Consider the following 11,377-nt stretch of genomic DNA (forward strand, 5'->3'; position numbering starts at 1 on the left):
AAAACAGTTGTCAAAATGAAAATTGTATGCTTCTAAACTTTTAAAAGCTTTCAATTCATCAAGTGTGTATGCACTTTTACGTAAAATTAAGTATGTAAATAAATCTAAATATGTAATTCACCATTTTAGTAATCCGTAGCGCGCATGCCTGAATTCGAAGCGCCTACTAGCGTCGAAAAGCCAAACTGCTATTTGGTAAGGGGTGTAAACGGGGATAAACTTTTCTTACGAGAGTTTAAGTTCCGGTGTAAACATCCGGTTTTCAAAATGGCGCTTGGAGCCAAGAACTGGGAAAATGTCGACTGGGCAATTAAAAAGAATAATGGTTGGACTAGATCACTTTTAACATTCCCAGGATTTTCTCAAAATGAGTTCGACGTTTATTTCGACGATTCAAGTAAAAAAACGAAAGGTTATAGATTTTTTATAGAAAAATACGTCCAAAAAATGTTCATGCACCCTAAGCCTTTGCCCAACAATATTGAAAAATTACAAGCTTATGCTATCCAGGCGATCTGTTTTGCTTCTATGAAGAAAGTAAACTACCAAGGGTCATTCCATGTCAAATCAACACACTTTTGTTCAAAATTTTACCTGCCCATCGCAGATTTGGATGAAATTTCGTATATAGATAGTGTGCATGGTCAGAAAGAAAAATGCAAAGTTTTATTTAATTATCGCAAATGGTTTTCAAAATATAGCTACGTGAAATTTCAAAAAATTGCCAAAAACGCACCGTTCGTTTATTTTCTAGATCCTTTCCAGAAGCACTTATAATTCAGCAAGAGAGTTGTTAATAGTGTCATTTTACATGATTTTCTATGCCCTTTTTTATGATATACAACATGGTTAAAAATTTCAAAAAAAAACATTTTTAAATTTTTTTTCAAACTTTTTAAATTTGATTTTCTAAAAAATTACATCATCAATTTTTTTTAAAAAAATCCTGTGAATAATGCATGCTTTTGTTAAATGATTGTCAAAATTTGAAAGTCAGAGGCTAATTGGTTGATAGTTAAAAAAAATTTAAAACAAAGTGGTTTTTCAAAAACTTAGCCTTTATGAAGTAAAGTACCGTTTTACACTGTATTATTGATCAAATGGACTTCATCGTATTATTTAAAATTTATTTCAAGTTGTTATTAGTTTAAAGTTAGTTATTACATAAATTCTTCTAGTACGAGTAGTAGGATCAACTTTGCAAAGAACTTCTTTCAATGATATCCACAAAACATCTGGTTTTCTCGGGTATGAAAATGATGGTGAAGGTCCAGCAGGATGTAGAAATGTTACTTTTATTTCATCATCTTCTTCGTTCTTCTCCAAAATATAAGCCAGCCACCATTTTTGGTCATAAACAGCTGTTATATAACCGCTTACTTCTGACATTTGGAGTTTATCTGGGGATTTCTGTATGGACAGTGTTACTCCTGTTGTCTCTCCAGAAAAATATTTTACACAAATCTTTGATACGCTTGAAGGAATAGGTATATAGGCATGGTACCTTTGTGTCCCTTTAATGGTCATTGCCTGCCTGAATCGGTCGCTCAAAAAATTTTCAGATTCGATATAATCTTCTTGGGTTGAAAAGGTAAAAACTATCCCAGATACATTTTCTACGGCCCAATCATAAAGTTGGATGGCGGTCATTATTTGGTTGTCATAAGGACGTTGTAGGCTTGCTCGAGCGGCTAGCCTCTTGACTGTGCCGCCAACCCCGTCACATGGACCTTTTCCATGGGCTGTAGCAGAAAAATGCCATTCTGCCTCAACACCAAAGTCTTGCTTGTGATAACACAAGTTTATGAAATTTTTCTTGTTCTTGTACTGTGCAGCAGAACCATCAGAGTAATAATAAATCTTTTTTGGCATTGTTTGAAACTTAGTTTTCAGGAATTCTATGAGTTTCTTTTGGAAAGTATAAACAGAGACAGTGTTATGTTCTAAGCAGTCAGAAATTACAACGAAACTGAAATGTTCAACTTTATCATAACTTTTGTAATAAACTACAAAAGGGTGTATTGTCACGTGCCCGCTTGCCCAATGGTAACTTTGTGCTTCATCCTGAACGACAATTGTGTAATTTTCAGAAAAATCTAAATTTACAACAAACTCTGACTCTTTCAAGTTCTCTTTTTGGTCACTAATGAATGCTGATTGCTGCTTTGCAATGAAATCATGTTTCATTAGGCGAGACAGTTTATCACAAAAAAGATTTATAAAATCTTCTGGAGATTTCTGAAAAGTTTCAAGGTTGCAACGATCAACCGTTATCCATTGACGAAAAGTTACATTTTCTATTAGGTTTTCTTCAAAAGCCTCTTGAAGGAATGTTCGTATCGGGGCATCCCCAGGGCATTCTCCACATTCGCCTATGTTACAATCAATATTGGATGGATTGCACAGCATTTTTGCTAAGCAGTGTTTATAGGTATTTAATTCACCATTAGTCAAAGCTCCTAATTTTGCATTTTCAATCATCAATTTTACGTTCTGGTGAATTGTGCATACACAAACTGCATGTGTGCCACTTTGACCAGCTAAAATACATTGTTTTGGTCTAAGTTCAGCAAATTTCGAAAAACCAATGTTAAAATTTTGGAACTTAGCCTTAAACAATGCGTAAGCCTCCTTGAGATTACACAAAATTAGTCGTTTCGACATTTTTGTTTTAATTCCATTTGAGTCAGCTACTGTTACACAGTCTTTAATACCGGGCATTGCTCTGCTGACTTCATCATTTTCATAAAATGAATGAATGGTATCAACAATATCTTTTGAAAGGTTTTTACCAGGTTTTGGATTAGGACTTTCTAAAATACCCTTTTCTTTTACAATTTTTTTGGCTTGTCTTACTATATAATTTGGCGCGTTAAATTCCCGCATTATTTGCCTAATACCCCATTTTTTTGGTAGACAGGTAAGTATCATTACCTTTTTAGCTCTGCTTGTAGAACTAGAAAATGTGTCTTTGAGGTTTTGTAAAATTGACTTATCTGGATCCTCAGCATCGCTTTCAGATGAATCTTCAGCTGCTACGAAGATTTTACGCTTCATTGCCGAGTTAATTTTTTTCAATTTCTTCGTAGCATACGGCTTTGATAGAATTTTCTTTTTGACAATTGGAGACTCTTCTAGCTCCAAAAGAGAAGTATTCAGTCTATCAACTACAATATTTGATTGTAAAGAAAAGCTTGGGTCTTTATCCGAATCTGAACTCCGGGATTCTTCACTAATGTTGATTGAAGGTCCAGGCTGATTGGCATTAGTACTATCCTTGGACCTTCCAATTTGTTTTCGACAAAAATCACAAACTTTAGCTTCTTTAGGCATTTCAGGAAATAAATTACACATCCATGATGTAACATTTCTCAGTTTCTTTTTGTCCCTAATAGTGTGATTACTTTTATTTAATGGATTAAAACACTGTAATTTAATAAATTTCAATTTGCTTTCCATTATAAAGTTGGTTTTCATATAAGTTAGTTTTAAACAAAATAACTATTCTATCCAACACATACTAACTCGGTGTTACGATAAAACCGATAAAAGTCCGTCTTCAACTGGCGAGAGGGAATTAGTGTGAAGAAAGTGAAACTGAAACTAAAACCTTGTAGATACAAAGGTCAGTTTTTCTCCCTCAAAGCACGTGTCTTTCCCCCTCTAATCGACTGGCGTTTCCCCCCCTCACCCAAAATATTACTTTTCTTATTACAATTAAAGGCAAATCTCTTGAAAAACCACTCTTTTTTGAAATATTTTTTAACTATGAACCCATTAACCTCCCACTTTCAAATTTTGACAATCGCTTAACACAAGTACAGTTAATTCACAGGATTTTTTAAAAACAATTTCATGATGCACTTTTTTAGAAAATAAAATTTAAAAATTTTGAAAAAAAATTTAAAAAAGGTTTTTTTGAAACTTTTAACCATGTTGGATATCATAAAAAAGGGCATAGAAAACTGAGTAAAATGACACTATTAGCAACTCTCTTGCTGAATTATAAGTGCTTCTGGAAAGGATCTAGAAAATATACGAACGGTGCGTTTTTGGCAATTTTTTTAAATTTCACGTAGCTATATTTTGAAAACCGTTTGCGTTAATTAAATAAAACTTTGCATTTTTCTTTCTGTCCATATGCACTATCTCTATACGAAATTTCATCCATATCCGAGTAGGGCAAGTAAAATGGGTGTGTTGATTTGACATGGAATCACCCCCAAGTGTTACTTGGCATAAAACGAGAGGGAAACATTATCGTTTATGCACACTGCAAATGTCCAGCTGGGTGAGTTTTTCCCTTCATTTTCAAACTAACATGAGCTATAACGTCCTAATGTTCTCAATATTAACAGAAACGGTGCAAAATGCCATCATATCGCAGCGACAATCTATGCTTTGATAAATATATCAGGCCAGAACTTGGATCAAATACCAGATGATTTGACATGTACGGAACAACTATGTAAGTGGATTCAACCTGGAGGAAAAAGTCACTCTCTCCCTTGGGAAAATATCGATGTAAAAAAACGTATACCGGGAAAGATTGATAGACCTAAAAACCACCTCAAAGCCATTTTTGATCCTCGACGCCTAAGAGATCGCCAACCTGATAATGAAGCTAGACGAGTGTTATTCGAGAGTGTTAAATTATATAATCCGCTATGCCCTTTAATCACACACTATGAGCTAGATGTGCATATTAGAGCTGGTATGGATCGTTGCAGCGTAGCGCAAGTTTTGCCAACATCTTCAAACTCAGTTACCAGTGTATCAAACTCTCTAGGATCTACCACCACTTCTTCAGTATTATCTGTAGCATCATCGGCTCTTTCTACACCACCATCTATAGATTCACAACCAAAATCCGCTACCAACTCAATAGTGGCTACACCCAGCTCTTCAGTATTAACTGCATCATCATTAGTTCCTTCTACACCACCCACTAAAAAATCGCAAGTGCCTTTCACACCATCTAATAGCTGTGCATCGTTTAGGCCAATCATTACATCAACACCAGTTTTATGTTCTACACCACCAAGAATTCCATTTTCAAGAATATCACCGCATTCGCTGCAAACAAGCAAATTACAACATCGAAGTCAAATCGATTGTAATATTGAAATAATAGCTATTTATGGTAAAACATTCCGAGAAGAGGTTAGCAAGTTTGTTAGACTGAATTATCCTCAGCTTTCTTTGGAAGGTAGACAAGCTATAGAATTGAAAACGAGAGATCAAGGAGACAGCCCAGCTTGGAAAGAGGAAAGAAATAAAATAATGACCGCATCAAATTTTGCAATTTTTTCAAAATGTCAAACAATGCCTGATAAAAGGTTACAAAACCTCCTTTATGCATCCAACGCGATAGGAAATTGTCCAGCGATTCGGCACGGGAAAGAAAACGAACCTATAGCAATATTAAGTTACATTAACTTCAAAAGCAATGAAGGAACTCCAGTAAGAGTTTCTAAAAGTGGGTTGGTTATACATGCACAATACCCATTTTTAGGAGCCTCACCTGACGGACTGGTTTTCGAGTTCGTAACAGAAGATAAAGGATTATTAGAAGTTAAGTGCCCCTATTCAAAGAAAAGTGCTAAAATAGAAGATTGCTTAAAATGTGGAACTTTTTACCTAGTCAAAAAAGATGGCATTATTTCGCTTAAAAAGACCCACAACTATTTTTACCAAGTTCAGGGCCAACTGATGGTGACCGGTTTGAATTGGTGTGATTTTTACGTGTATAATGGAAACCAGGATGGTGAACAAATATGTATTAGAATCCAACGTGACATTGTTTTTTGTGATAACTTACTAAAAAGCCTTACTTACTTTTTCTTGTACGCGTTCATCCCAGAAAAAATCCTTCAACGCGTTCAACAAAAAATGCCCTTGTTTGGACATAATGGTGAAAAGTATATACCGTATAAGAAAAACCTAAAATTAGACATATTAGGTGAAGTTAAGTCAATTTATTTAACATGCTAGTGTTTTCCAAAAATATCAAATCTAGTCATCAATAAACTAGTCATCTGTTACAGAGGAGTTATTCATTTCTCTTACCAAAGGTGGGCAAAAATTAGTAAGATAAGCGCATACCGCAACAATTTTTCCAGCTATATCAGACATAGAAAGAGGAATGGGGGTGTCAAAAATGTGGTAAACCTTAATGCGACGGATTGCTCTCTCAACATGCACCCTTGCTTTAGCTATGCTTTTGGTTTTCATTACGTCACCAAGAGGCATTTGCGGATTTTGGCTCGGCCTATAGTGCGGGGGTATGTTTAACGTTAATCCTTTCGGAAGGAGGCTCTGTATGTCAAACCCTTTATCGGCCATAATGTCATCGGGCTCCGACAATAGACTGATCAGTTTACTGTCATCAACAATGAATTTATCCGAAGACGCACCACCGTAGAGTTTAGAAACAAAAGTTACAGCATTTCCTGGCGAAATTCCAATCAGGCATTTTAATGTATTGTAATTCTTGTAATTAGAAAATGTACAACGCTGTAATGCGATGGATGACGGCTTTTCTACTCTGAATTCAGTGCAATCAACCACAATACGAGTATTTGGATATTCATTAAAATAAGCTGGGCGAGTGGCATCTATAGCTTCCTTTGTAGGGAACGGATATAGCTCCTGCAGCTCGAAGTATAACAGAGATATCCAAGTTGTAATTATTACAGACATCGAGCTTTCAGACATGGAAGACATTCTTGCCAATTCCTTTAACGGCATGCCTAACCTTAATCGAACCATAACCAAGAAGAACTCATCTTCCAACTCCAAATGACGTTTATTTCCTCTCTTACAACTAGAACTGTCATAATCTGGTTTAGTTTTTTTTCCCTTCCAGTATTGCATAACCTTGGCTTTACTTTTTAGGTAATTCACAAATGCCTCTAGTGTTCCGTAGTTTAAAAAACCAGTTTAGAAAGCGCAGACCTCTGGATTGTCTTTTACAAAAGAAATATTTAACAGTTGCCTTCTCTGTTCCGCAGCATAAAATTTCCATTTTTCCTTATTTTCTACCAAAGCATTTATTTTGAATTTATTTGCTTGAATTTCAGATTTGAGCTTCACACACTCCTCCTTCAAAATATTTAAATCTATCTCGAGCTTCCCGTGTCTTAATTCATCTATTTCCTTATTTTTTTCAGTTAAATCCAATTTTAACTTTTCCACTTGTATTTCTAAGTCTTTAACTTTCTTGGAATTAGAGCAATTACATTCTCCATTAGTTTGATTATGGTATAGTTCTAGAGGGGTGTCTTGAGAGTTATTATCTTTGGCGGCAGAACTGTTTTTTCTAGGTTTAGCGAGTTTCACTGAAAGTTTAGTTTTGAGTTGGGGAAATGTTACGGCTTCAGATGTATCTGGCAGGCTTGATTCTTCAATCACTCTAGATTCTTTGGGATCCTCTATTAGTTCTTCATTGTTAACATCAAACACTACATTAGGTTCATCAAGTGCAACCTAAAATATTTTATCAATCAATACACGACAACATTTTAAAGAATAGAGAGATTTACAATACCTGTTTATTTACAGACTCCTGTTCTACGTTCATTTCAGTATCGATGACATTAATAACTGGAATTACGATCTTCTTAGTAAATAACACCTAAATACATAAAATAAGATTGCTGTGTGGTTAAAACTATAATCATAATACTTCATAAAATAACTTACATTTTTATCTAGTAGTGGTTGAAAAACAGTTGGATAGACTCCAGGTTTTAAAAACTTTTTTTTAGAGTGAAGCAAAGGCTTAAAATCAATATCGGTGAAGTGAGCTGAACAAATTTTAGAATTTTTATGGCGCTTCAAAGCAGGTAAACCATAATGAGTTATAATACGACCAGCCCATAACTCGGATAAACTCGCATCAGCAGGAAAAAAATGCCACGATAGACCCTTATTTTTATACGATTTGTTTTTGCAATCCGGAACCACACAATAATGCCCTCCTTCGGTCGCCATTTTTTTACTTTTGCGGCCGGCAATCCTGTGATACGGCCAAGTTCGAACGCACGTCTGAAGTTGGCCGTCCCTGTTCGCAATACCCCACACGGTTTTCTCCCCCGCTAATCTTACCAATCAACAGTTCGGCAAATCCCGCTGTGGCGCTATAAGTAACGCTGTAATCGTGAATTGGAAGCCACAGTCGGATATCAGTATGTATCTTCACCATCTATTAAAGTAATTTTATTAGCATAACGCTTCCCCGCTGCTACGTCCGTAATACACGGACTTTTAAAATATTCACTTATTAGTAACTTTTGACTTATAACCAATTTTAAAACTGAAATAAATTAAAGATGACTAGCTATCTTCCATAGTTTTTCCCGCTGTAAAACCGTGCTTGTCCTCCAAGAGTTTGAAAAGTCGTCTGCTACAGTGGTTGTCATAGAAACGGAGGCGGAGCTTATGGCCAGTGTCAGGGCTCTATTAATTCTTCCTCGTCGTAATTCGTAAATTTGACTTTATAAATAATGATACTTGCATTGTGATATAATTTTTGCATCGTTGGCTTATTTTTTGATAAGTTTATTTAAGAAAAAAAGTTCTTATGACTTTTAAATTTGTCCGTAGCAGACGCTTGTTAAATCTCGATTGTATAAAATGGTTTTTAATTTTAATTAATTAATTAAATGTAAACTTATCATTTTATGTATATAGGTAAATTAGTGTATTGTTATGTTGAATTTAATTTTGTAATATTTGTAATTTCGGTAGTGTATTGTATGTTTTGTCAAGTTAGTTATCGGTATTTCCCCACGTATTTTGTAGGCGCCATTTGGGCCAATACCTTTAGTCAATGAAATAGCTAATAGCCCCCTATGAAGGGAAGCGAAAAAAGTGTACTGTGGAAATTTCCCAAGTAGCTAGAGGGAGTTGTTTCCTCATGTTGAGAAATGAAAGGGAATGTGGACAAAGTGTCGACCATCCGCGGGATGGTCACGTGTTGGAAAAACCCCAAAAAAGAGAGATTACTGGCCGTTAGGGCCAGTCTTAAGAAAGAAAAAGGTTTTTATTCGAAAGAAAACCGTTAGAAAAGCAAGAGTTTTAGTCCAGAAAGGAGCGACTGCGGCCGTCTCCTAGTTAAGCGCCCCTTGTGTTAGGGCATTTAGTAAAATAACTTAGTAAAATCAGTTTAAATAAAGTAGTAGTTTTGTTTTTAAAGAAGTTTGGTTTCAATTCATTTTAATTCTCACGTAACCCATCGTGTCAGGTCAAGAAATCAGCGATTGGAGTGTTTCAGTCCGCTTTAATCGCCAGTTAATTTAAGCTCTCCCTACAAGTGCGTTTTGGTTTTAGTTTTCAACAACGCTAAATCCATAGAAATCTGAGAAATAACTAGAACGCTCATTCGAATGGCGGGAAGCACGCCGATTATAAGCTATAGCTTAGATTGTGCATTTTGTTTGGTGGATAACGAAAGTATCGCCATCTCTGTCGTACCTTGGAAGTTAATTTTCTTAAATGTTCAGGCCTTCTGTATTTATTAATGTCAGAAGACTATCAAGGCCCCCTAAATTAGAAACGAATAGGATTTAAATGTTAGGCTAATGACTGGGCAAATTGGCTACAGGAATTCCCCGGTGGTGAATAACCGAAACATATGCACAAATTGCTACCTGAAACTGCTTCGTTACTGGCAAGAGCCTGAGGAAGTATAGGTGGTAGGCAGTGTGAGAAATAAGGCACTATCACAGGCCAATCACCAGTTTATAAATTAAATGCTTGGTATATTAGTGGCCCTGGTGACCACTAAATTAATTCGAAGTTTTTTCCCTTCAATATTTAGTTCATTAAAAAAATTCTATATTAATCCCTAAAATTGTTTGGTCTTTGCTTCTACGCTGTGCGCTTGGGCTTGTGTCAATATTGTGTGTATGGGTGGGTGACTTAGTGTCGTGAGTCTGTCTACGCTACACTCTACACACAGAATAGAAGAAGCGAATTTAGCAGTTAGCAAAATGAAATATAAACAGTCTCTCTCTCAGTAGGCTTGTTCAGGTCGGGTCTATAGGGAAACGGCAGCTTGCTGCCTTTGATTTTATTAGCGTCTATGGGAAGATAACATGGAGTGCCAACTCCCTAAGGGTCGTGCAGCCCGAATCAGCCTCGGCCTCGGGAGCCGAGTCGCCGACAAAGTCGAGGTTCGGGGCTTCGGGCGCCTGCTGCATTGTAATTTTGTGAACCTGTGACTTGTAAGTATTTAACACTCCAAAATTGTGAAATACCCAAAATAACTAACCTACTAAGCCTATGTCCTAGCACATATTGTCCAGAATAGATAATTTGACTATAAATTATGAAAGCCTGATTTTGAAGGTTAAAAATGGTAAGTGGCCAGTGGCCAGTTTTATAATTAAACTACCTAGGCTCTACTGACCTCGGGTCCAGTTTAAAAAAATTCCTTATTTCTCAGCCTGGTGGTAGGGGTGAGAGGGATTGGGAGTGTTCACTCTTTTTCTCTGCCAGGTGGCGTAGATCCTAATTTTGATTTCTCTCTCGCCTGCTAGTGCTGAGTACATGATAATGTAGGCACCTTTGGTTTTTAATTTTGCCAAGCCTTAATATGTCCAAAAGCTACCTGGTTAAAAGGGAACACTTGTTGCTGCCGTAAATGTGAAATATTTCCATTATTTTAACAAGCACTATATAAACTGACGTGCAGGTCCTGGCTCTCGGAAATATTATTACTTCTTGACGATTTCCTTGGAGGACGATTTATTGCAGCGTCTACAGTGTATTTTTTCGATGGACCTTGGGAGAAGCCATTATAGCGCCTTTTAGGAACCTCGGGGAGAAGTTAGCGCCGTTACGCCACCATGAAACTTTTTAACAATCGAAAACTTCAATTTTTCGCCTTTAATAAATTGACGTGTGTTAAAATGAAATAATGCTAATTTTTAAGTAATTTAATAAGGTAACATTGGAAATAAAAATTATTGACGTTACGGATCCATAATTCAAATAGCTTATTTCATGAACTCTTTCCAGCGTTGCCAGAAGTCCTATAATTAGCCTTTTCATTTTACATAGAGCCACGTAGTGGCAAATGCGAAAAGCTCATAAACTGCTGGATTTTCGTCTGCTAAGCAGACGCTTTATTGAAAAATCGTCTGCTTAGCAGACGAAAATATATAGGGGAAATCTTTAATTTTGTCACAAAATTTTCGGTGCCCTATAATTTGAACAGTGTGCTATATAAGGCATTTTTTTCGATTTTTCGATATTGATGACCTATAAATCCTATAATTTCAAAATTTATTAGTCAGGTTCGGGAATTCGATATAATATCAGACTGAAAAATATTAAATTTATTATAAAAATGAATAAATGCGTTTTATTA

At 35.9% G+C, this 11,377-nt stretch overlaps 1 protein-coding gene across 1 annotated transcript; it reads right to left on the reverse strand.

The window, feature by feature from the left end:
• Positions 1-6,030: 6,030 nt before the first annotated feature.
• On the reverse strand, positions 6,031-7,598 carry LOC149946606 (uncharacterized). The gene is made up of 2 exons (XM_090170829.1): positions 7,550-7,598; positions 6,031-7,488 (listed from the first exon to the last, which is right to left on the reverse strand). Exon 2 carries the CDS (start codon positions 6,874-6,876, stop codon positions 6,031-6,033), a length of 846 nt encoding a protein of 281 aa, XP_090026955.1. The 5' UTR covers positions 6,877-7,488; positions 7,550-7,598.
• Positions 7,599-11,377: the final 3,779 nt, after the last annotated feature.

The sequence above is a fragment of the Leiobunum rupestre genome, chromosome 4 (assembly GCF_980474605.1).
Source record: "Leiobunum rupestre chromosome 4, qqLeiRupe1.1.hap1, whole genome shotgun sequence".
Classification (NCBI taxonomy): domain Eukaryota; kingdom Metazoa; phylum Arthropoda; class Arachnida; order Opiliones; family Sclerosomatidae; genus Leiobunum; species Leiobunum rupestre.

Bases quoted from the DNA above. Each gene is read 5' to 3' on its own strand.
- LOC149946606 (XM_090170829.1), bottom strand. From the start codon at position 6,876: ATGCAATACTGGAAGGGAAAAAAAACTAAACCAGATTATGACAGTTCT.